This window comes from Catharus ustulatus, chromosome 1 (genome assembly GCF_009819885.2).
Source record: "Catharus ustulatus isolate bCatUst1 chromosome 1, bCatUst1.pri.v2, whole genome shotgun sequence".
Taxonomy (NCBI): domain Eukaryota; kingdom Metazoa; phylum Chordata; class Aves; order Passeriformes; family Turdidae; genus Catharus; species Catharus ustulatus.
In genome coordinates this window covers 57,829,385-57,856,479 of record NC_046221.1, presented here as the reverse complement: position 1 = coordinate 57,856,479, position 27,095 = coordinate 57,829,385, and the positions used below count along the sequence as shown (strand labels likewise).

At 44.8% G+C, this 27,095-nt stretch overlaps 1 protein-coding gene across 6 annotated transcripts in view; it reads right to left on the bottom strand.

Moving 5' to 3' along the window:
• The window catches only part of VPS41 (VPS41 subunit of HOPS complex), a 124,729-nt gene extending 98,129 nt beyond the window's left edge, over positions 1–26,600 (bottom strand). For 2 of the 6 annotated variants that reach the window (XM_033053080.2, XM_033053106.2), the window contains exons 1-2: positions 26,254–26,301; positions 21,554–21,592 (exon numbers count right to left, since the gene is read on the bottom strand). In XM_033053080.2, coding sequence (XP_032908971.1) covers positions 21,554–21,592; positions 26,254–26,286 — 72 coding nt within the window. In that variant the 5' untranslated portion in view covers positions 26,287–26,301. Of the gene's footprint in view, positions 1–21,553; positions 21,593–25,379; positions 25,598–26,253; positions 26,302–26,536 lie in introns of those variants that run through there. The other 4 variants (XM_033053116.2, XM_033053088.2, XM_033053096.2 and 1 more) reach the window with 4 other exon arrangements.
• Positions 26,601–27,095: the final 495 nt, after the last annotated feature.

Here is a 27,095-nt window from a genome sequence, read left to right as displayed (position 1 = left end):
ATGGTATTATCACCCAACCACTACTTAAATGCAAGGAAAGATCACGGGGCAAAGAATAAGAGAAAGGAAACCAAGCTAAAAAAACCAAAGCAAAAACAAGTAGCAAATTTATTGCTTAAAGAAGACCCAACATGTTTATCTCTTAGGAAAAGAAAATACCAGTTGCAAAATTGCTCTTTGGTCATAGGCATCTATCTGTAACAGACAGTCTACAGAAGTACAATGCCAGAGAGATTCCACAGGCTTCAGTAAGTCTCAGTTAATCTCATACATGCACAGACATACACAAACCCTTACATATCTCTTGATCCTCACTGGGAAACAGTACACCTGCAATAATATTATCCTACAGTCGCTACTGACTGTAATGAATATATCATAACTCAGTATGTTTCCCACATAAAACATATCTTCATATCTTTCATTCTTAAGCAACCAGAACATACCAGTACTGTGCCCTAGTTAAAAGAATGCCTTGACTTCCCACCAACCACTGCCTTCCCATTCCTAAAAGTGCAGTGTCAGCCTACAGTAGAACTGTATTTGCACAACATGTTCTTCTAGTCAATGATGCAAAAAATAAATTTGGAAAGGAGACATGTTAACAGGTGAATAAAACGTATTTTGTTTAAATTGCCTTTGCAGTACTAAAGCCAATCTTTCCCAAGTCCAATAGTGTGGCCATTTATTATGTATGCTACCATCATATACGGTAACATGTACATAACCTCACACAAAACACAAAAAAGTCATATATACCTATGGAAACACCCAATATTTAGCCCCATGCATATAGAAATATGCTGCAAAGAGAGTCTGTTTTATAATATTATGTGAGAGTTTTATGACAGAATACAAATGAGAGTAATACAGGGATGTCAGCAGCGCATGACGTAGGAGTATGAAGTGAGGTGTCAAAATGTCCACCAAGAAACAATTTTATTCAGTAAATCTAACACTGAACAAAGTTGTTACTAGACAGAATGACAATGTCAAATTACAGGTCTGTATATAAATCAGTCAAGTTCCTCATGCCTACAGATCGTTAATAAATGGCTACAAGGTAGAAGGAGGAGGTAAAGTCAAAGTAAAAAGAATACATGTGACAGAAGGAGGGCGTAAGGAAGTATATGTCCATTTAATAACAATTAATACATTACTGCATTTTATACATTGCTTACAAAGATTACACTTGAAATGCATGGGCAATCGTTGAATAAATTCATAAAAGCAAAAAATTGAACTCCAGTCATCTAGTTTTTATAAGATCCCACATGTTGCTGGGGCCTGGACATCCAATGTGCAACCAACATGAAAAGTTAATTCTAGTCTCTTGAGTAGTTTGCATAAAATCATTCAACCATGGACCATTAGATAAAGTTACTGCAAATAAGTTTTGCCTGTCTTATTTATGAGTGAAAACTAAGTAATTTTTTCTGCACATGCATATACAAAAAATATATACTTTCAGAAGTCAGTGCACCGAAGCGTTCTGCCAGGCTTCAAAGTAAGTAAATAAAATGAAGACTCCCAAATATTAGGCATGATGATGTACGTATTTCATGCTTTCCTGACAGGTATCTTCTATGTTAAATAAAAGTCAAGCAAAAAGGTGAATTGAAATAAGGTTTGGGCACTTTACTGTAAACAAAATGAAATAAAGAGATGATTTGCAAAAATTCAAGATTTCTCTACTGTTTCACTCTGATATATTAAATGCATTTGATGATATCTTATTTAGAGTATCAGGGTTTAATAATTGTAAAGGTATTTTTCTATCAGGAAAAGCTTTTATGCAGTTTGAACTTCTAAAGTAAACACAAGCCAGTGTTAATAAAAGCAAATCAATAATTTTTGTTAAATTTTAATAATCTTGAAAACCCACAAATTAAACCATGAGCAGGTTGAGTTGAGATGTCAGTCAGCTGCGTTTCTATGACAACCTAGAGGAACAGTACACGTCCTGACTTGCAGCAAAGCTAAGATATAAACAGAGTGACATTTACCCCATACAAGAGAACTCACAGCTTGCCTTTTTAAAGGGAAAAATAATAAAAAAATCAATTGCTGAAATTACATGGATTTCTACTAAGTGTATGACACTTTTAATTAAACCCTCCTAGAGGATTCTAAAAATTGGAAAATAATTTTTGTAACACTGCTTTTTGTACTACCACTTAACACTACTTCAATGCCTAAAATTATCTGAAACAACAATACTGAATTTTGAGATTCTTGTCAAATGTTTTAAGAGAAAAAGAAATATTTACTGCACAAAATGTGTAAAGCATTCCACACATGGCAGCCTTAAACTCTGAAAAGACCCACAGAGCTGCCAAGAGGAAGGTATCTTTGTGATGTTGTAAAATAAATAATAACCATTTTTCAACGACAGGAACACTAACTTGAAACTCATACTCCATTTGATTTTCTACTTGCCTCTTAAAGCTAAAGCTAGCAGTCATATCACAAAAGAACAGGTAAAGAATCCCGTAAAGAACAGGTATCCATAAATATTTCCCATTGAAAGCACATTTCCAACTGAATGAAATACACTGATTAGCCCCTAAGACTAATACAAACCCCTTCCTACTGAGAGTTCTTCCAGTTGTCATTGCTGAACACTCCTGAACTGAAAACAAATTCCTTTTCACTCACCCAGCATCTACTCAATACCAACTCTTCTGGAATGGATTTACAAAATTAACGAGAGTTGCAAATGTGCAACAAGCTCTCAGCAGGCCAGTGCCACTGCAAGGGATTCTCACCAGCCTTTCTGAATCCAGATTCACAAACTTCTTCAAATATTCTGTCCTATCTTTCCTAGCTTTGCCTAGAGGAACTACTGTGCTGGAACCATGAGTAGGAAAAAAGAAAAAAAATCTGAAATCAGTCCTCATGAAGAAAATTTCCAGAAGGAACCTGTGGGCAGTTCCCAGAGTTATTCCATTAGCCCACATTTGCTCCTGCAGCAGAGGATCTGCCCACAGGACAGTCTGTCACATGAAATACATGCTCTATTGATTACAGATACTCTAATTATGTTACAGGCGCTGACAGCCCAAGTGTCATCCTTCCCAAACAATTTGCCCTCAAAGTTTTTTAAAGCCTTTATGGAAATAAATGTTGCATACGTTATAAGCCAAGTGTCCTTCCCCTTTGCTGCATATCTTCTGTCCAAGTCCCTAGCTACTCTATTCCAGTTACTCTAATTGTTCATTCCAGCCTTGCTTATGCCTGCAAATTATGCTGCAAAGCATTTAAACTCCAATACAAAGATAGCTGAGGTCTGTCACTGAAGCAATTTCAAAAAAGGCACATTCACATCCTACTCCAATCAGGCCCTAGCGCCATAGGCCTTCTTAAAAGGCTATGTCTGGAAAAAAAACCAAGCACACAAAATAAACAAAAATCCTACAGCTAATTTTTTACATACAGTAATTTCACGATTATAAGCCGCACCATTTTGACTAAAATTTTGGTCCGAACCTGAAGTGCGGCTTATAATCAGGTGCGGCTTATATACGGACGAAGAACAAAAAGTTGCTGTTCTAGTTTGGAGGACAGCTGTCTGCTGAGAAAGGCAGGAACTTCTCTTTGAAATGGAGAATGTAAACCCCCTCACTCCAAATTATTATAATTTTGAAATCAAGGGGCTTTCAGGCAAAGATATGGGAATTAGGAATAACAGTTCCTTTCTAGGGAAATTAAAATAGAAATACAGTACTACAAAGAAACAAACTCCAAACCCTGACAAAGTCAGAGTACAACCTGACACCCCGTCAGGCAGGGTGTTGGTAGCAGTCCCATTCAATGGTGGCTGCATCCTCTTGCAGTGACAGATGTGGTTCAGTGGAAGCAGTGCTCCTGTAGAAGGTGCAGTTTCCCTCCGAAGGTCCAGTGGCGATGTGGAGAAATCCAGTTTTCCTCTGGAGTCCAGTGGAGAAAGGGGCTATCTTAGTGTCCCAAAACCTCTGTTTTTATTTTGGTAAGAAATGTTGGGCTCTTCCCCCTGGCTGGAGCAACTTCCAATGCGATGAAGTAATTTTTATCAGTCCCACAGTGGGACTCAATGGGCCATTAGCAGAAAATGACTCTCTGGAGGAAGGATGGGTTGTGAAAATATAAAGAACAATGCCCTGCCTGGTTTCAATGGATGGCCCATTAGCAGAACATCTCCTGCGGAGATAAGGATCATTGCCCCCACCCTCAACAGATGGTGATAGAATAGATACCTTTTATCACACTCTGTATTGTAACATGTGGCTTATAATCAGGTGCGGCTTATATATGGACAAAGAATGAAAAGTTGCTGGCACCCGGAGATGTGGCTTATACTGAGTGCGGCTTATAATTGTGAAATTACTGTACTTTCTTTCAAGTTTACTTTGATTTCAGATATTATAAGAAAAATGTTGAATTACCTCACTTCCTCCTGACCAGGGTTAATTTTTACAGTAGCCAGGGGAGGCATGGCTAGGACACAGAGGCTATCCTACACCATCTCATGTCATTGCCAGGGGAGGGAAGGGGACCCTTCTGAGAAGGGGTTCCTTCTGGCTGAGCAGAGGACCAGCTGGGTAACACTCTTCCAAGTCAGAGTAGTGGCTGAGTATTTTTGCATGTGAATTATCCACTCTCTTTTGTACACTTTAGGTACTAGTACTGTCACTGTTACTGCTCATTTTTTTATCTCACTGCTATTTCCAGTAAACTGTTCTTATCTCAACCCATCATGTTTACCTTTCGTGCCTCCTGCTCTCCTCTCCAGCCCACCAGGGGAAGGGGAAGAGGGGAGCAAGCCAGCAGCATGTGGTTTGTAGAGTCTCAGCAGGAGCACTAAAGTGAGGGGTACCATTCCAAACACCCTCTAGCTTACTGGGTCATTCAAAGTGTTCTGCCTCTGTGTGTCTGAATACTTCATGTTTAGGACACATTATAAAATCTCATTAAAAATACCAAATACCAAAATGGAAGCCAAAAACCCCATTCTGCTGCAAAAAGCACAACCCCAATATTACTGCAAAAAAGTGCGAAGAGGCTACTACTTGGTAATTCCTGAGAGTAACTTTTCTTGACCCTTAATACGGTCAGACCTTTAGAAACCCTGTCAGCACTTTTATTTATTTAAATAGTCATCACTGTCACACAGAAGAAAAACATTAAGCCTACTGGGTAGAGCACTAGAATTACTAGTTTATAGACTATATGAAAATCTCCAGTAGAACCAAAGAAACCAACTCAAATTATTTTTTAATTAAAATAAAAGTTCACAGAACATTTTAAGTAATGCAAAAGTGAATAAATGCATCGTTAATGCTCTGTTGGGGGCAGTTTCGCTCCTTATAGAAATTCAGTGATAAATACAAAAAGAAACCCACATAAAAAGACCTCAAGTCCCAAAATGAAGTCTCCAGGGATAGTTACTTATTTCTCTTGTATATGTGCAGAAGCACAAAGTGCAGCAAAATACCCAGCAAAACTCAGTTGTCAACATCTATTACCTTTCTTGGTTTTGACATCTTGACTTGATCCAAGGTAAAACCATCTCCAACTTTTAATTTTTTAATGGAAATAATGTCTTAATCAGGACATTGACTGATTGTCTCAGCTTTAGCTTTGAGGGTCTGTGAGGTTGGTTGGAAATAATCTTTCATCCATAAATTCCCTATTTGTCCTGGGAGTAATTTCACGATTATAAGCCGCACCTGATTATAAGCTGCACTTCCGGGTGTCGGCAACTTTTCGTTCTTTGTCCATGTATAAGCTGCACAGGATTATAAGCAGCACTTTCATTATAAGCAGCTTTCACAAAGTTGCCAATTAGTAAGAGAATCACAGGATCATGGGGTTTACTGGCTCGTCTCGGGTCCGTGCGGGCTCAGCTCGGCGCTGCCCCTCGCGGTTCAGCACTGCCGCGGGGCCTCCTCCCCCTTGTGGCTTGGCTCGGGGCTGCTGTGGCTGCGACTCCCACTTCCGGGTTGGCTCAGGGCGGCTGCAGCTCAGGGATGGCGCGACTCGCAGCTCGGGGCTTGCACTTCCAGGTTAGCTTGGGGTGGTCGTGGTTCGCGGGTCGTACTTCTGGGTTGGCTTGGGGTGGTCATGGCTCGTGGCTTGGGGCTGCCCACTCCCGCCCTCCCCGCGCGGTTCCTGCTGGCCAGGGCTGCCCGTGCCCACCCGCTCCCGCCCCGCCTCACGGCTTGACTCGCACTTGCGGGTTGGCAAATTTCTGACTTTCGTCATATATTGGCCTCTCCGGATTATAAACCGCACTACCGGGTTGGGACCAAAATTTTAGTCAAAAGGGCGAGGCTTATAATCATGAAATTACTGTACATCTGAGTGGTTGGTGCATAGCTGAGAAGCAGAATGGATGACTTCTAGCCAGATTGCTATGAAAGGCACATCATCAGTGGGGTTTTACACCACCATCTAACCCCACAGCTGTCTGCAAACCCTTTTTAACACCAGAATTGCTTGGAAGGGCAGGATTGCAACCAGGATGGATGTGCAAACCTTACTTTGGACAAGGGAGCCCAACAAACAACCATACAAACTTAAGGTTAATTGCCACAAGATTTCCACAACAAGTACTACCCACCAAAACATAAAGCTTTTTATTTAAACCTTCACAGCATTTCTATACCTGGGAACTGTACCAAATGGGTCACAATGCCTTCTTTGGCCCAATAAAGAAATTATTTTCAGCCTTTATCCTTTACAGCTCAGTTCTCAGACCTTTGTTAGGACCCAACTATCTCCATTCATTCAAGGTAAAGAGATACTGATTTACAAATGAACCTGATTTTACCCGTGCTAATCCCATTCCTCAGAATCTACAAGGAAAATATCTAACACCAGGTCCCTCAGACAAGTAGGTTCATTTATCTGTAAAGACTAGTTTTCTCTACCCACATTATATTCAGACTAAATTGGTTCAGACAATCTGGTAATCCAGATAAACAGGCAGAAGCCTCTATATTCTCAGTATCACCCCATGAATACCCATGTGCATAATTTCTCACTTCCTTCTTTACCATACTTCACACCAAAACATTTTCTAATAGCTGTATGCTAAAACACTGAGACTTACCACACTTTTCCTCTATCTAATGGCAGTAATTAAGCTTGGCATACCATACATACCTGGAAATAATGCTTCAGTTTAGACACCCTTGCTCAGCTAGGATTATGAGCAAATTCTTCAACTTTGCTGATTTGGACAGCAAGGTAAGATACAGGCAGAGCAACCCTCTACTACAGCTGTGCAAGACTAGGTCTTCTGACAGGGTTACTCAGTTTTGGGACACAAAGGGAAAAGGAAAACAGTGACTCTGCCCCACCATAATATTATGAAGGTTAAAGACTGAAGGATTGCCTTCAAACAACCAGTCATATCTGCTTATAATCCCATTATACAAAACACATAAAGGTGCTGGCTCCCACTCCAACACTTAGCCTCCACTTTTAAGACTGCAGAGTCTTGAAGGCTCACAAGTCTTCTCCAAGCCCTCACGCTTACAAATCTCCTCTGTTCCATCTCCTTGTAACCCTCAGATGGACCTTTGTTGACACCCTAACTTCCCTCAAACACTTTATCAAGCCCTCTCAGCCTGGACTAGAAGTCCAATTTCAACACTTTTCAGTTTGCATGCCAGGAAGCCCATCTTCTTCCTCTTCAAAATTACCATGTCGTCAGTTGGAAGGTCACTCTCAGCCAGACAACCCACATGGTATAGCTTTCCTATACTGAGTTTTTAATGACTGCTTATAGTGTGACATGAAACAGCTGTTCACAACTCACCAAATATACTATACATGGTTCTTGCAAAAAGCAGACCACAGCTCCCATCCCAGCAGCACACCCACACCAGCTCACTGACATTCAGAGGATGGAAGACTGACCACGGAGTAAATGGATTTGGCAATGCAGATGATTACCATCCTATATTTCCACAACCTCTTTCCATATCTTAAAAGCACAGATATTCTTATAATAGATAGAAGGAAAAAGGAATTTTATTTACTAATTCAGAGTTGACATATGCAAATGAACACACTGCTCATTTGCAATACAAAGGAATATGACAAATGAATAAAAATATCTAGCCAAAAAAACCTACTGCAAGTAAAAATATCACATGGGAGCAACACATAACAACACACGTAGTAGGGTTAATAAAAGTAGAAAATATTAAACAGCATGCTGTAACAAATTGCTAACGTCTGTTGATGAATTTAAGGACGTAACACCATCATGTCACAACATAGGGAGATCCCTTTGGCTTCCACCCCAGACCATGTTAAATTCCCTGTAATATTTGGTAAAACCAATCAATAGGTTTGGTTTGTTTTTTGAGAACATGAAGAACAACTCTTAATCTTTGCCTACTAAATGGCTTACCCTGCTCACAACTTTAAGTACAATAACAACTGGGTTATACCTGTGATGAGGTAAATTTGCCTTCTCCCCTTCTTTCTTGTTATATTCCCATTTCACAGTCACAAAACAGTCAGTCTTTATGAATCCTACCATTGTCTAATGACTGCAGGCTACAGAATATCACTTATATTTTAAAGATGAGGGGTAGAAGTGCTAAACCTTATAAATTGGTGTATTATATATTTGTTGTAAGAAGGAACCCAGGAATATTTCTGGACATTGGTCCACTTCCTTCTACCAAATGTGTCCAACTTCAGGTAATCTGACCTACTATTAATTGCATTATGTATGCATACTTCCTATTCTTCCTCAGCTTCATTTGGAAAAATTAATTTGAAGATGATGACCAATTCTGGTCAGAATGGGGATAGGAGAAAGGTTTGTCTTTGAAAAGTTTTAGAAGTCAAAATTGTCAAAAGATGTAAATTACTGAGATGGGCAATGCAACATTGTCATTGTAAAGGAGGCAGCTATTTTCTCAAAATTCTTCCATTGTAATGTCAGGTTTCTTTGGTGTTTGCCTCTGATATTGCCACATTTGAAAGAAACTGCACACACGACAACCTACTGCCTGCCATTCTAACATTGAAGACAGAAAAAAACCCTAGCCCAAGTCCTGCTTCTTCTCACACCAACTGGAACCCATGTTATAGCTTAGAAATAATTTAAATAATCATTATTTCTGAAAATATAGCTGGAAATTCACAACAAATATTTACATTTCTTTATTTTCATTGTTGCAAAACCTCTAGAAGATTGCTACTCTGTACAATCCAGAAACACATAAAGTATAATTTAGAATATAATTTGGTCCTTAAAAAGATAGCACCTTGTGCTGGTTTTATCATAACTGATTGTTGGTGAAGAGGGAAAAAGTCAGTCATGGAAGTGATTCTCTGTGAGCAGCTGCCAGCAGCCTCCTACGTGCCTAGCAAAACCAACTGCTGGCTCACTCTGAGAAGTGGCACACTGCTAAACCAATTAGAAAAGGTCGAAAGTCCTCTGTGATAACACATTTAAGAACGAAAAACCACAAGAAGCTCTCTTGCTCCCTTCTCTCTACAGAGGAGTAGGGGGCCAGCCCCCAGAGGGGGCTGTTGGACCCTGGCATGGCTGCAGCTCTCTTGGAATGGCTCACAACGGACTTTATTTACTTAGCTGCTTTCAGCCAGCCATACTCTAAACAGAAAGGCAAGAGCAGTGGCAGCAGTTTTTGGTTTTTTGGCATCTCACATGAAGAAAAGATGCGGAGTGGAGCCGGCATGGCCTGTGCAGTGCTGGCAAAGACCGGGTGACCATCAGAGAGAGAAACATGGTGAGCAATTCCTTGATTGCAGAGCCTGGACAAGATCAACCTTTCAGTACTGCAGAGCTCTATAAAAACTGTTTCAATTGATAGAACTTGGGAACAAACAAACCTACAAACAAACAAACAATTCTCTCCTGAGTCAGAGAAAAGGAAAAAGTGAGGACACGTGAGGAGAACAACATGGTGACACTAAGGTTGGTGCAAAGCAGGGAGGAGGAAGTGCTCCGACCTTTGGAGCTGAGATTCTTCTGCAAGCCGTGGTGAGGACTATAAAACAACAATCTGTTTCCCTGCAATTTAAGAAGTGCATGGGAGGGAAAAGTGTTCTAAAAGTTTATTTTAATTCTCATTATCTTCTTCTAATTCTGTTAATATTTTTTTTTCTTTTATACCTTTTAAAATTTTGAGCCTGTTTTGCCCTTAAAGTGTTTTCTCCTAATCCTTATATCACACCATGAATTTTCTTTTCCCCTCCTCTGCTCAACTATAGCCAAAGACAATTAATAAATGATTTTTGCAGGTGCACTGGCATTTGGCCAGCATCAACCCATCACACTTCTCAAACTCATTTACTAAAGCTCCGTAAGCAGATGTCCCTGTATTTGTTTTTCAAAAAGACTTCTGTGTTCTAAAGTGATGCAAACACACCTTCCCTCATGGCCATTTCTAGGTCCGACCTGATCTTCCTTCAAAAAAAAAAAAAATCCAGAAGAAAGCAGAAGAAAGTACTCCATCCCCCACTACTCTGGGTGATATATCCACTTCTGCTGAAGAATCAAGTGCCACAGAGCAAACAAGGAGAATTACTGTAATAGGATGTGTAACTATTATGAAGTGTAGCTTCATTGTTGCTGTTTCTCCATCCCTAGGATATAGTTCCCAGACTTCTGCTCCTACCTCAGTGATACAGAGACTACCACCTATGCTATTTTCAGAATTAGGATCGTAATTCAATTTCTCTCAATGCAATCAAATCTCTAACACTAGCAGAATGCCAAGAAAAACTCAGACTAAGGCCTTTAACCAGGCTGCTTGATAGTACCACAACTGGAATACAATTTTATTGCCAGTTGTTGTTTTATTTACTGTGCTGAATTTAAATCCTGAGCACTTTACCAGACCCTTTGGAAGCTCACTGAGAGAACATAAGCCTCTTTTCCTCCATTACCTTCATATCAAAAAGTTGTTCCTACAGGAAAATTTTAACAAAGAAAAGAAAAAAAAAAAAAAGGCTTTAAGAATGAGAATAGCAAAGAGCATTTCCTCTTGAAGTCACTGGTTCAAAAGCAGATAGAGCAATAGTGAATAAAAGCTAGAAACCGATTAAAGTTTCCAACTTGCACAAGAATTAATTTCAGTTCTGCAACTATTGGTAGACAAGAAATAAAAAGCCACAAAGACTGAAATTTCTAAACTATGACAGCATGTTTGTGAGTTATGCTGCTAAAAATACTTCCCCCTAATTCTATGGTGAAAATACAGTAATGTTAGTTCAGTGAAAAATATGAATAACCTCTGATCTCATTCCCTTACAACTGTTCATAAGGCACATCACTAATGCTTTTCCAGTACCTAGGTGTAAAATTGGTAAATATGGATTAGGATGGTAAAATTTCACACAGCAGTTTTCTGTTCTCCCCATGCATTTTCCACAGGGATTTATTTAATACACTGCAAAAATGCAGATATACACCAGGAGCATGGAATTAAGATGATATGGCTGCCTGTGAATATGTCTCAAAATGGGCTGCATTAACAGTATGAAATGACACACAGATGAAAGACAAAAAAGAGAGTCTTTTATTTCTTTGCAAAACTGTTGTGACATACACAGTATTAGACTGTATTTGCACACCAGTTGAAGATTTACTCCTACAGGTTTGATGGAGTTGGGCACCAGCCAAGTTTTGACTCCACATAAATGTCATGTTTAAAAAAAAAAGTAGAAAAAAGTCCATGTAACATGTAATACAATTTGGTTTCATTTCAACTACCTCAATTTATTTTACTGATAGCTTTGTGCATGACTAAGAACACCTGAAACTTCCAAATCCACCTCAGTGTTCACAAACATAGGATAAGTCCATCCACACCAAGTGCACCATACACAGGCAGCACAGGGTAAGTTGTTTTATTTTCCATGTCCAAATCCAATTCCAGCACAGAAAAATCCAAACTCAGTTCAAATCTCAATGAAGCTACGCATTTCTACTCTTATTGTCCTTTTGCTGAGTAAGGAACTTGGGCAAACATTTGTTTCCCCTGTGAACACTACTCAAGCAACCCGGTTGCCACCTTGTGATCTACTGCATATGAAAAGCTGACAGTGCAGGTTTGGGAATAGCGGGTTTTGAAAGCTCACCTACCCACCACTAGGGAAGAGCTGAATTTCACTGCTACTTTCTTTTTGCAGCCAAGAGTGTTATTCCACACAGAGAAATACATTTAGTGTTTTGGAAGAGCCACAACTACATACTCTGCTAACACAGTAGCTTTGCAATTGCGTTTAATTTATGTAGGAAGCACAGTAGCATTTTTACTTTTTATGTATTCCACATAAATAACATAAATAATATTCCACATGTATAAAACACAGACAGAATAGGCACTTCTGGTTAATAGCTCATTAAATGAAGTATTTAATTTTCACTCAAAACCAGAACATCTTAACCGAATATTGCAATAATCCATTTTTTCCTGAAAGTCAATCCTCTAATAATGTTTATTATAATGTTAGTTACTAGTCACTGCAAACTTGTTTTTTAAATTAATGTATGGAAAGGTTCCATTTAAACTTCAATAAATAATTTACTATGCTCATCCTACTGACTCAAATTGATAAATTATTTGCATGATACATTTCCTCATCAATAAGGAGAACTTCATACTTGGAATTTATGTAACTTTTGCTTCCATTCCCCGCAAAAGGTAAATTTAATTTAAACCCATGCAGAGGGAAGCAATCACTCTTCAGACTTTCCAGATATGTGAAACAATATACTTTTGGAGCATTTTCCTCCCATTTTACATTTAAAAAATAATCTAAGTGTACAACTATTCAATAATAAAGAAAAGTGGTATGATTAAAAGAAGTACTTTGGAAAAGGTCTGACAGAAGACAAAAAAGGTAACTCTGACTCAGGCACAGTAGTCACATCTGCTTTTCAACCATCCATTTTTCTTGCAGTAGTGATGCCCCTTCAAATGCTACTACCCACAGAACAACTTACCTCTTCCAGCCCAGTGCTCCACACCCCATGTTAAGAGAACATTTTGATGGAAACACAGCATGACAAGGAGCCCTTTTCACAAGATGCTTTATTTACTTGAAATTATTTAATTGCTTTGACCTCATCCAGACCAACCTACGGTACTAAAACTTGGAGTGCACTGAAAAGAGGAAGAAAATATCAAGGCTTTTTAGCCACCTCTTTTTAAGGTTTACATTTTTTTGTAACTGTGTTCCTGCTATGATCAGTTTTCACAACCTTAAAAAACAAAACCACTACTAATTTCAGCAGTAAAAGTGTATCAGAGAGGGATACTTCTAAACCACAAGAAACAATTTGAGCACTGGATAAACCAGAATTTCTATCTTTCTCTCTACAAACACTTATGGAATTCATTAATACAGTCTTTAAATAACTCAACAAGAAACAAAATTAACAAATGTCCCTTTCACAGGGTAACCAGCAGCAATCAAAACAGCAAGTTAAAAAGGGGACATCCAAGAATAGAAGTCCTAGAATGAAAATATATGCAATGCTGATGACTAATGCATTCACGTATCAAACAAAAAAATACAGCTATCAATGCACCTTTAAAAAAAATACTATTCTAATACTTCTTTACAGAACATGAACATCTGCACCCACATGGCTTTTTTGGTGGTTTAACAAGCAATTGCAAAACAAATTTCTGCTGTAGTGCAGCATCCAAAAAAAAAAACCAAAAAAACCCAAAAAACACCAACAAAACAAACTGTGACATGCCTTACATAATCAAGGATCAGCACTTATTTATAATTCCAGGGACATTTGCTCTTGAAAGGGTGCTTCCTGTAAAAAGTCACATGCTGGATCAGCACAATCTGCTCATAGCCCCTGTAGTAAATTAGAATGGAGGAGAAAATTTTAAGTCTTTCATTCTTTGCTAATTAGCTGGAAAAACATAACTATCTGTCTGACAGAAAACAGCTCAACTGAGAAAAGTAAGATTTTACAGAGACAGATGCATTGCGAGGAAGAGTAATTTGGAAATAAATTCAGATTCAGGTTGTACATAACTTATGGAAGTTTTTTTCCTTCCAGAGTTTCAAAATAGCCAAAAGTCAGATTACTTTGTGCTATCTGCTTTTTAGATCACATCAAATGTGACAGCCCAAACATTTAGCTTCAGGTGTTATAAAATAAAATTAAATAAGCCAATGAAACCACATTGTACTAGGACTTTTCAGCCAAACAAACCTGCTCAGATCCAGCCTCAAATCTGGCTGCGTATTTGGTGATTAGACAAGGCTGGGATAAGTAATGCAAATATACTTCAGAAAAAAAAAATTTAAACACCAATAAACAAAAACCCACCAAAAACCACCAAAACCAAATGTCTAAAGCCAAATATAAAAAAAGAAGATAGTTGTGCTTCAAGACTGTAGGAAAATTACAGTAATTTCACGACTATAAGGCGCACCCTTTTGACTAAAATTTTCCCCTGAACCCGGAAGTGCGCCTTATAGTCCGGTGTGCCTTATCTGATGTGCAAAGTTCGGAAATTTGCAAACCCGGAAGTGAGAGCTGCGAGCCGCGGGGTGAGCCGGCAGGGCCGCGGCTGCTGGGTGGAGGCGGGGACACGGGGCTGCAGCTGCCGGGTGGAGGCGGGGCCGAAGGGCCGGGACTGCCGGGTGCCCACGGGGCCAGGACTGCCGGCTGCCTGCGGGGCCGGGGCTGTTGACTGGAGGCGGGGTCGCAGGACCGGGGCCGCTGGGTGGAGGCGAGGCTGGGGCTGCTGGGTGCCTTCGGGACCGGGGCTTCCGGGTGCCTGCGGGGCCGCGGGACTGGGGCCGCTGGGTGTCCGTGGGAGCGGGGCTTCCGGGTGCCTGCAGGACTGAGGCTACTGGGTGCCTGCCTGACCGGGGCTGCTGGGTGCCCGCGGGGCCGCGGGACCGGGGCTTCCAGGTGCCGGCAGCACCGGGGCTGCTGGGTGCCCGCGGGACGGGGTCTGCTGGGTGCCTGCGGGACCGGGGCTGCTAGGTGCCCGCGGGGCCATGGGACCGGGGCTGCTGGGTGCCTGCGGGGCCATGGGACTGGGGCTGCTGGGTGCCTGCAGGACTGGGGTTGCTGGGCGCCTGCGGGACGGGGGCTGCTGGGTGCCCACGGGGCCGCGGCTTCCAGGTGCCTGGAGGATCGGGGCCGCTGGGTGCCCGCGGGGCCATGGGACTGGGGCTGCTGGGTGCCCGCGGGGCCGCACACCGGGGCTGCTGGGTGCCCGCGGGGCTGTGGGACCGGGGTTGCTGGGTGCCCGCGGGGCCATGGGACTGGGGCTGCTGGGTGCCTGCAGGATTGGGGTTGCTGGGCGCCTGCGGGACCGGGGCTACTGGGTGCCCATGGGGCCCCGGCTTCCAGGTGCCTGCGGGACCGGGGCTGCTGGGTGCCCGCGGGGCTGTAGGACAGGGGCTTCCAGGTGCCTGCAGGACCAGGGCTTCCAGGTGCCTGCGGGGCCATGGGACCAGGGCTGCTGGGTGCCCGCGGGGCTGCGAGGCCGGGGCTCCTGGCTGGAGGCGGGGTCGGGGCTGCTGGGTGCCCGCGGGGCTGCGAGGCCGGGGCTCCTGGCTGGAGGCGGGGTCGGGGCTGCTGGGTGCCCGCGGGGCCATGGGACCGGGGCTGCTGGGTGCCCGTGGGAGCGGGGCTTCCAGGTGCCTGTGGGGCCGCGGGACCGAGGCTGCTGGGTGCCTGCAGGACTGGGGCTACTGGGTGCCCGCGGGGCCGCGGGACCGGGGCTTCCAGGTGCCGGCAGCAACGGGGCTGCTGGGTGGAGGCAAGGCCGGGGTTTCCGGGTGCCCACGGGACCGGGGTTGCTGGGTGCCTGCGGGGCTGTGGCCGCTGGGTGCCTGCAGGACCCGGGCCGCTGGATGCCTGCGGGGCTGCGAGGCCGGGGCTCCTGGCTGGAGGCAGGGTCGGGGCTGCTGGGTGCCCGTGGGGCCATGGGACCGGGGCTGCTGGGTGCCTGCCCGACAGGGGCTGCTGGGTGCCCGCGGGGCCGCACACCAGGGCTGTTGGCTGCCTGCGGGGCTGTGGGACAGGGGCTTCCAGGTGCCTGTGGGACCGGGGCTGCTGGGTGCCCGCGGGGCTGCGGGACCGGGGCTTCCAGGTGCCTGTGGGGCCACAGGACCGGGGCTTCCGGGTGCCCGCGGGGCCACGGGATCGAGGCTGCTGGGTGCCTGCGGGGCCGCGGGACAGGGGCTGCTGGGTGCCTGCAGAACCGGGGCTTCCAGATGCCTGCAGGGCCACGGGGCCGAGGCTGCTGGGTGCCCGTGGGGCCGCGGGACCGGGGCTGCTGGGTGCCGGCAGCACTGGGGCTTCCAGGTGCCCGCGGGGCCACGGGACAGGGGTTGCTGGGTGGAGGCAAGGCCGGGGCTTCCTGGTGCCCACGGGACTGGGGCTGCTGGGTGCCTGCGGGGCTGCGAGGCCGGGGCTCCTGGCTGGAGGCGGGGTCGGGCTTGCCGGGTGGAGGCGGGGCCACGGTGCCGCGGCAGCCGGATGGAGGCGGGGCCTCGTCCAGCAAACATGCGGGGGGAGCTGGGGGCGGAGCCTCGCTGCAAAAAAAAAAAGTGCGCCCTATAGTCCGGTGCGCCTTATCTGATCTACAAAGTTGCGAATTTTGCCGACTCCTGGGGGTGCGCCTTATAGTCCGGTGTGCCTTATGGTCGTGAAATTACCGTACTTCACAAAACAAGGAGGTTTTCCCCTAAAAATTAGAGGACTATTAGACAAACAGCTTCCTCATCATACCATGGCATAATATACAGCAGTCTGACTATGGGAAAAGAAAAAGCTTGTAATATCCCAAATCATATATAAGAACATGATAGTGAAGTGTCAACTGTACTGTAGTTACCAGGAAAGATCTATTACATTTCTACATGTGCTACAAGTTCTAAAAATTTTACAACTACACTATCTCTATATTGAAAGAAAGGTCAGCTTAATATCTGAACAAATGCACCATCTCTGCTAATTGATACCTTTGCATTTTACACATTCGGACTTAAATAGCTAAATCGTATTTTACATGGGGCAGCCTTAGGAGTTTAATTTCCTGTGGAGCCATTGCTGGAACCAAACTTAGATTGATGAGCTTTTGTATGATGTACATTCAAGATAGTCAATTCTTGCAGACTCCCACATTTGAGACCTACTGTTAAGCTCTACCACCAAGTCTGTGCAAATAAGCATCCTGGCAATTGTTAAAGAGCCTGTCATTCAAAACAAACCAAGCAGGTAGCAAAACAGTACTAGAATCTAATTTGCTAGAAGATGAGAAAGGAATGATAGTAAGAGAATTGCTGCACGAGACAGAATTAATGTATATTTGATTATTTGCTAAGATAATGGCACAAAAGTGTAAAAACATCAGAAAAAAAAAATTCCATACTTTGCTTACACATCCAGTTCAGGGACATAATTTACAGTAATTTCACGAATACAAGCCGCAGCAATATGACAAAAATTTTGGTGGAAACCCGGAAGTGCGGCTAATAGTCGGGGGTGGCTAATATGTGAATAATTTTCTGACATTTACAACCCCAGACGTGCCAGCCAGGGCGCCGAGCCAAGCACCTGCCAGTAAAAGCTGGCATTCCGCCATTGTTACAGTGTTACTGTGTTGCCCTGGCTCCCTGCAGGCAGCACGGGGGCGGTGAGAGAGGAGGGAGAGCTCTCTTTCCTCCTCTGCCACAGCCCAGAGGAGGACGGGGGTGGGGGGGGCGCGCCGCCATTGCCACGGCCCGGGGAGGACGGCGGGGGGGGGGGGGGGGGGGCGCCGCCATTGCCGCGGCTCCAGGAGCCGATGGGAGCCCCGCGCAGCCATTGCCGCGGCCCGAGGAGGGTGGGGGGGTGCTCTGTCCGCGCCCGCCACCGGCGCCACGGGCGCGGGAAAGCTCCATCCCCGCCCATCGCCGCTGCCGTAGGAGCGGGGGAAGCTTCGTCCCTGCCAGCCACCGCAGGGGCAGTGCCGACCCGGGGTGACCGAGCCCAGTGGCAGCGGCGGCCGGCCCCGAGCGGCAGCACCGGGCTGGGCCACCTGGCCCCGTCAGCGGCCCCTAGCGGGCCGAGCCTGCACAGCCTTAGCTCAGCCAGTAAACCCCGCCCTCCCGCGGTTCTGTTACTAATTGCACGCGGGTCCTCGCTGCGAATGACAGAGCGGTTTATATTCAGGTGCGGCTTATTTATGGACAAAAACCGAAATATTTGCCAACACCCAGAGATGCGGCTTATACTCAGTGCAGCTTGTATTCGTGAATTTACTGTACTCAAAATCAGAAATTTTAATATTGCATTCCTCCCTAATAAAAAACACATCTATAATTCAAGTTGGATATTTGTCACATGCCCTCTGGAATCATTAGTAACAATATTCAATTTTATAAGAAGAATTGAAATTAAATTACAGTAAATTCACGAATACAAGCCGCACGGAGTATAAGCCGCATATCCGGTGTGTTGGCAACATTGATGTCTTTGTCAATAGATAAGCCTCACCCGGAATATTAGCCGCACTTTAGTTCGCCGCGAACTTTCACAAAATCGTCATTTAGTAACACAATCGCGGGATCGCCGGGGCTTACTGGCTTACTGCCGACCTCGGAAACATTGTTTCCAAGTGAAAAAAGACACACCCTTTATTTACAAGCCGAAAAAGACAGGAACAATAGTGTGGTCATTTTGCAAGCATTCCCAATGGATCCGCGTTGCCTTTAAACAGCCGCTCAGCCGCGCGGGCAGGCAGCTGAGTTCTGAGCGGAGTCACATCTCCGTGCTGGCACAGGAGCGGCCGTTGTAGCCCTCGCAGCCCCGCGGGGGGAGCGGCCGTTGTAGCCCTCGCGGCCCGCGGGGGGAGCGGCCGTTGTAGCCCTCGCAGCCCCGCGGGGGGAGCGGCCGTTGTAGCCCTCGCGGCCCGCGGGGGGAGCGGCCGTTGTAGCCCTCGCAGCCCCGCGGGGTGAGTGGCCCCGTTGTAGCCCTCGCGGCCCGCAGGGCGAGCGCCGCTCTGGCCCTCGCAGCCCCGCGGGGCGAGCGGCCGTTGTAGCCCTCGCGGCCCGCGGGGCAAGCGGCCCCGTTGTAGCCCTTGCGGCCCCGCGGGGCGAGCGGCCGTTGTAGCCCTCTCCCTGCGAGCCGAGTGGCCGTTCTACCCCTCTCCCTGCGGGTTGAGCGGCTCCCCCAGCCCTCTCCCTGCGAGCCGATTGCCCGCTTCATCCCTCTCCCTGCGGGGAGAGAGGCGCCCCCAGCCCTCTCCCTGCGAGCCCAGCCAGCCCCGTAGCCGCACAAGACTGAAAACACTTTAAAAAGTACAGAGAAATATCACACACTTTTATCGAACTGCCGAGGTAACCCACCCCGATAACAACCCCCGCCCCTCAGTAACGCCGTCATCCACAGGCAGGCAATAAGCTGTTCTCTGATTGGTTCATCGTCGGAACAACGGGAAACCATGGATTTCAAACTGTTTTGGCTCGGGACTGGACCAGCATGATACTAGGTAAGGGCAGATATCACATTTTTGTCCATAGATTAGCCGCACCGGAATATTGGCCGCATTTCCGGGCTTCCACCAAAATTTTAGTCTTCTTGCTGTGGCTTGTATTCGTGAAATTACTGTAATTGCAAAAGTAATTGCACATGTAAAAATTTTTAGTACTATGGTAAGATGTCTATGAAGTCCATGAATATATACTTTTAATGGTCAAACCAAAACACAAGCTGCAAGAATTAGAGTCTCTGATTCTAGAACCACCACCATTAAATACATCCCTGATTATTCAAACTATAGGCCATCCAAAAGAAATAATTACAATTGTATGATCATAAGAGCTAGGAGTATAGCCATCGTTTGATCTTAGCTCTGACCATTCTTCAAATAATATATGCAAGTACCGAGAACGTTTACACTTTCTGCTTTTACCATTTTGGTTTTATCTGAACAACCATTAGAAAAGTCTAATCAGTTTCATTTCATTAAATATTCACTGATGATCAATATACTAAAGACTGGACTTAATACTCAAAGAAGACTAATGAAAGCATTTTCACAGACATTAGAATGACAATTGTTCTTTAGATCCAGTATCTACATTCTCAAAACATACATTTCCTTTTCACTTCTCTCTGCAAGTGAAATTAACATTAAAAACAGACATCAACTTAAACATAGGTCTAGTTGAAATTTTAGGACTTTCAATTTTGTGAGAGATGCCTGATGCCTATTTTTCCTTAAGGTAAAAAACAGTGTAACCCCACCAACCTGGCAACCCATTTATGAAAATTCTGCTGTAAATACTGATTTGCTACAGCTGAAATCTTGAAAGGCCATTAAAAGTCACATTTTTTATCATTGCAACAGGCTTTAACAAAAAAAAAATTATCTCAGTAGGTAAGTATCTCTGTTCACTATCCTTTGAATGTCAAGCCTTGAGAGGATTACTGGTCTGCTAAGTACTTAGTCTTGCCCAGTGATTGTTTATCTCCACATCATAAACACTATTCAGAATGAAAGCATTTCACACTGGGCAAAAAAAGTCTGGCCCAGGCAGCTGTTCCACAGAGCAATGTTAAAGGGCCAAAAAAGCCCTGCTTCTCACCAGTATTGCAACTGTGTCACTAAAGACAACCACTCAATGGGAGAAAGAAAAATATCTCACTAGAAAGAGCCATCTTCCACTGCCAAAAAGATTTGTTCAGAATCCACCACTATAGTTTCTGCACTATCCACTGTCATAGAAATTAGAATTTCTGTCTGCTTAGTGCTTAAACCCAGATCTCAAGCATGGAGATTTGTCCCTTGGTAAAAAATAAAATCTTCCTAATAGGAAGTCCATTGAAGTTAGATATATAATGAGTGAAAATACTCAAGGTAATAGTCTTCTGTGTCATCTGCTCTTGCTGGTGGGCCACAATTTTAGCTGCTCAGTCACCTTTATTTCTTCCTTCCTGCAGCCATCCTAGACCACTCTGATGTCAATTACCTCTTTCAGATCTTTTATGATTCCTTCAATCATGGCAGGTTTGGAGTTAGTACATTACTGTTCAGGGACAAATTCTTGAACTCTTCGTAGCTTCCTTCCCTTTTCACTCCCAGGCCCCTTTTCCCATCATCTACAGCAGTGTAAGCAGATCTCTCCAGAAAATGAGACAATTTTTAACAAATATCATCTGAAGAACAGAGTCTACAGGACCTGATTAAGTCTAGACTGTGAAGCTATTAAAATAATAATTACCTGAATATTACTACACATAAAATTATACTTACAAATTTTCATTTTATTAAAACAGAAGCAAATGCACTTCAATTTATCTCTCTGTATAGTTCCTTTTACTATAATGGGGCAATTGTGGAGTTTTTTTAATAGAAAGAAGCTTCTATCAGCAATTCACAGTTTCTTCTAAATAATTTAAGCCCAGATTAACAATCCCTGCTACATAATACTGGCCAAACTTCTAAAAACAACCAGGGAAATAGTATTTTTCATTCCTTATTGACAAAAAACTAGCACTGACACAAATTTGAGCATGAAACATTCTAAGAAGGGTTACCTCAGATTCATCTGTTGATTCCTCATTAGACCTGGTTTCCTGAAAAGGACACAAAAAACAAAGGTGTAAATAGCTAAGTATATACATAATTGAGCAGTATTTCCCTCTAAGAAGTACTTCAAAAGCCTTATTAAGAAATGAAAGACAAAGCAGAAGCAACTCAAAGTTCAGAGTTTCCACCCTTGTCATTCATACTGGATTTGCGCTCGCACTTGCATTCGAGTGCCACAGTGATACTCAGCAGCAGCAGGGACACTGTGGCCAGTCACCCTAAAAGAGAGAGTGATTGGGCCATCTGAAAATCTGCCCCTGTGATATCTTCCCCTCTTCCAGAAGCAGTAGCAAATTTTGCACATATCTTGACTTCCATGGCAGAACAGTATTCTCAACTTATCCACAAACCAGTTTTGCTAATCAACTATTCAGCTGTTAACAGGGTTATTTTAAACTTAAATACAGTAATTTCACGACTATAAGGCGCACCCCTTTGAATAAAATTTTCCCCCAAACCTGGAAGTGCGCCTTATAGTCCGGTGCACCTTATATAATGTACAAAGTCGCGAAACTTGCCATCCCGGAAGTGTGAGCCGCAATGGGGGAGTGGTGCCACGGGAGTGCCGAGTCGTGAGGAGGGGCGGGAATGGAAGGCCGCAGCCAGCAGGAGCCACGCGGGGAGGGAGAGAGCTGCCACCAGCCCCGGCCCCGGCCTCAGCCGCCACACGGGGAGGGAGGGAGCTGCCAACGGCCCCGGCCCCAGCGCAGGGGGAAGAAGAAGTCGGGCGGCGCCAGCCAGCACCGGGCCAGAGTGCCTGGGCTCGTGGCAGTTGCGGCCGCTGGGCAGGGGAAGCTGGGACCTGTGGCCGCGCAGTGGTAGCCAGGAGCTGTGAGCCGTGCCAGCCGGTGCTGGGGGTGGGCAGGAGTGCCAGGGTCCACGGTACGGGGAGGGCGCCTGGGGTTGCATTTAAAGGTTATGCCAGTTTGTGAAAAAGGTCTGCAAACTGAGCTCCTGCCAGTAATTTGTTACTTTGTTGCACGCAGTGCAGCTCCTCGCTGCAAAAAAAGAGTGTAAGCCACAAGCCCAGTCGCAAGGGGGGGCAGCCCCCAGGAGCCGCGTGGGCTGAGCGGGATCGCCCAGCCCCCGGCCAGTGGAAGCCGCACAGGGAGAGAGGGAGCAGGCAGCGCCGCGCCGCCCCAAGCCGCGGACGGTCCCGAGCCGCAGACGGCCCTGAGCCGCCCTGAACCGCAGCAACCCCGAGGTGTGAGCCGTGGCCACCCTGAACTATAGCAGCTGTGAGTCGTGGCCACCCTGAGCCCTGCCTTGCCATGGGGAGGGCGCTTGGCGCTGCGTTTAAAGGCTACACCAATCTGTGAAAAATGTTTGCAAATTGAATACCTGCCAGTAAACTCCACAATCACAGGATTCTGTTACTATTTCATTACTTTGTTGCACGCGGTACAGATCTTCGCGGCAAAAAAAAAAGTGCGCCTTATAGTCCGGTACGCCTTACATAATGTACAAAGTTGCGAAATTTGCCGAGTCCCGGAGGTGCACCTTATAATCTGGTGCGCCTTGTGGTCGTGAAATTACTGTAATTTCAAAACAATTTCCACAGAAATCCAGCATTCAATTACTTTCTCCTTCCCATCTGATGTTAATGCAAGACATGGCTTTCTCCTGCCTTTGAAACAACTGTGCCTTTAAAACATCTCTCTCTGGCAAGATGATTCTTTCTACCCTACAAAAAAAATTTAGTAAGTCAACTCCTGCTCATCTCTCGTCTGTCCACTGAGAAAATCTGCTGATGCAATGCCTCCTCAAAGAAGTCAGCAAAAGGAAGATTTACTTAACATATTTATCTTTATCAATAGCAATAAAGGATTACAACCAATACACCGGCAGTCAATGTAAGCATTTTAACAATAAAATATGATATAAACAAAGAACAAGCAAGAGAGAAGGCAGCATTTCAAATCTTAGGAAGGGAGTCTTTGAAGAGTAAGATTAATAAGTAGAGAATTCCACCAGACAAAAAAAAAAAAAAAAAAAAAAAGAACAAAAAAGAGAAGACACCCTTACCAACAGCTTAGAGAAAAATGGAAAAAGAAGAACATTTAATGTACTGACAACCAGTGTAATTTCTTGCTTCTCATATTTATTTTCAGTGTTTATATAATGCACTGTGACATGACACCAAAAGCAAAAGCTTCCTTCTCATTAGTGGAGGCTCACATTGATGCCCATAATGACAATCACAGCTGATGGGAGAGAAACAAAGCAGCACTTCTACCTCCTGCTGGAAGCTTCCTGACACCTGTTCCCTCCATTCTACTTGTGACAGATAGACCCACCTCTAAAATACACATCCCATAAAAGGATTATCAGTGTAGTCTATACTTGTGACAAGAGTTGAGAAGTTGCAAGTAAGAAGTACAAGGGAATCAAGGGAAGATGGAGTAAAATCTTGGCATCCTTTGAAGTTTAGGTTTGACTTTGCAACCACGGCTGTTAGTCTCCCAGTCCCTAATCACAAGCTGCTGTAACTTTACAGGAAATTACAATTTTGTTGCATATCATCTTTGTGCATCGTAAACTCTACTTAACAAGTGAGAACAGAACTAAAACATTGTGGTGCAATATTGGTAGCTGATTGGATGAGCTAGAACAACACACAAAGTCCAATGCAAAGTATCATCAGATGTCTAATAAAAAAACGTGATTTTCTCTCCTGAATACCAAGAGCTGCCTACTCAACTCCTTGATAAATCAAAACTAATAGCACTACCATTATGATATTTTTATATAATTCACACAGTGTGCAACAAAATAAAAAGCTCTTCCAATCAAAGGAATCACAGCAAGTGACATTTGTGCTGGTATACATGAGACTTTCTAGTGCAGCTACATCACCTACCATGATTGCAATTGTTTTGGCTGTCTAGGAACAGAAACTTACTTTCAGGATGAGCTCACTATGTAACATCATGCGGTCAGACCAACACGAGTGGAGCTAACAGCCCACTTACTGAGCAGTTGGTCCTCACACCCACCTGAGCCACTTAGCTGAGCAAAGTTATGTGCAAAGGCATCCTACTGATATACAAATTTCTCATACTGAGAATACTGACATACAAAATTAGGGCATGCCAGAAGTTGATTCCAATAATCAATCCATGTAAACTAAGAAAGTATCAATCTATTTTTATTTAGGACATCTAGCCTGGTATCTCTACTGTATTCACAAGGCACTGCAACCTCAGATACTAAATTTCACAAATGGAGTATAAATACTAGTAAATGCTTCATGGCCTTTATGTTTTACTGCAGAAAATAACATAAAAAATCAGAGGGAGACTTGGCTTAGGTAAGCAATTGTACTTGTTCCCTGACAAGAACTTAGTTGAAGGTGCTTGGAATTGATACTTAGCTACAAACTCACTTTGTTAGCAACTTATTATGAAAAGCTTTTTCCCTGGGTTTTCCCACTTACTTAGGCAAACTGGAACAGTAAACCACAGTTATGATTGCCCTGAGGTTTTGTTAGGTTCCTTTGCCTTCCCTCCATATGCATGAACCGAGAAATGGATTATCCTCCACTTCCACTTTTTAGTAGCTTTGTAACTGCGGAAAGGAAATCCCTAAAAAGGGATTTGTAGACAACCGGAATCCAAAATCATGTAGGAATAACAGTCTTTAGCAATCTCAGACTCTAGGTGGAAATCAGCAGTACACTTCAGCCAGCTGACAAACACTGTTGCTTAAGTAGCCTAAGAATGCAGTAAGGGAACACAGATGAGGAAACCACAGAAATGTGAAATTATCTCTCACCATTATAATCTCTCGTTTAACAGATCCAACAAAATTCCTCCAAAAATTCTTAAGTGGACTTTGCAGTATGATCAGTATAGGCTTTTCCCTTTCCCTGGTTTTACAAACATCAGATGTAATCCATTACATGTTTAAGCCCATAATGTAAACCTGATGAAAGTGAAAGCCACAAAATCTGAGTTTTACAGAAACACAATGCACAACACGCACATCCCTTTCAGTAGAGGTGTGCATGCTACACACAGGAAATAAACTTAAATGAATAAGGTAACTCTCCTATCATAGTTCAAAGAGAGCAAAACACAGGCTATTTTTATCTCTTGTATTGTTAGAGAAGACTTGTGTGAGTTGGTTTCATCCTTCCAAAGGCTGCCACAGTTAAAAACTCACCAATCTCGGGGAAAAAAGCCTCCCCTAAGGAAGCCAAGCCCTCCCAACAAAACTCTGCTAGCAGGGAAGGTGGAAAGGAGATGCGAGTCTCGAACTTTGGCCGATTACCTTGAAGTAATTCTAAGCTTCCCATTTTCAGGCATCCAAGATTGACAAAGAAGGCAAGAATGCACAGCTCACCTGTCTGTCCCAATACTGGCTCAGCAAAGAAACATTTAGAAAGTACTTGAAAAGGCCAGGAACTGCACTTTTACTTTTTTTTGTTTTTGTTTTTGTTTTTTCCCCCGTGTGAAAGAGCAACCTAAGGGCCGAGAAGTTTTAGAACACCCGATTAAGGGAACAACAGCATCAAAGTCCTCAAGTCTTGCCTCACAAAAAACTTCCCTTGTTGAGATGAACTTGGTCATGTCTCCCATTTCCCCTGGTAGTGACACACTCCAGGTATTTAACCTTGGCTCCACTGCGGCACCCCTTCTAAACCCACCCAGCCGCGCGACCCAGGCTCCTCTGCCTCCATCTTCGCTCCTCCGCCCCGGCGCAGCGAGGCTGTCCCGGAGGCTGTGCCAGGGCTGTGCCCGCCGGCCCCGCACCCCGCAGGGCTGGCTGCGACCTCTGCCCGCTGGCACAGTCACAGCCCCTCCGGCCCTCCACTCCCCTAAGCAGCCCCCTCCCCTCCCCCCCCCCCCCCCCCCCGGGCCCTGGCTTCCGCCGTTCCGCTCCAAGCCTGCTCCTCGCCGCTGTCCCCACAGCGCAGTGACAGACTCTACCTTCTCCCCGGCTTCCGCCATGGCGCGGCCAGGCAGCTGTCATGTGAGGGGCAGGAAGCGGGCGATGTGGAGGCACTCTGGGAAATGTAGTTTCGGAGGGAAGGGATGGATTCCTTTTTTTTTTTTTTTTTTTTTTGGTCCCCTCAGCCCAGCTGAGGTGTGCTGGAGGTGCCGTACAAAACTGAGGGCAGAGGTGAAGCTGGGCCACCCCAGCCGAGCAGCCTCTCCGCCCTCCTTAACTTTTTTAAGCTGAAATCCATCAGTTCCCGCGGGGAGAGCAGCAGGATGTCCCTGGTACGCCCAGCTGTGAGGCGAATGAAGGAAGGCGCTGAAGCTCGATGAGCCGGCCCCTGGCGAGCGGGGTTCGGGTGTAGCTGAAGCCAAGAGCCGTGGGCAGCCTGCTGTGCGCAGCGCTGCCCGCGCTCCCGACCAGGCCCTTTCTTCGCTGTCACCCATCCGAGCAGCTCCTGCTCACAGGTGCATTCCGTCCGCCGGTTTCTATCAGATCCTCTACGCAGCAGCTTCTGTCCTCTTTGGACTTTTTGCTTAATTGGCAGTA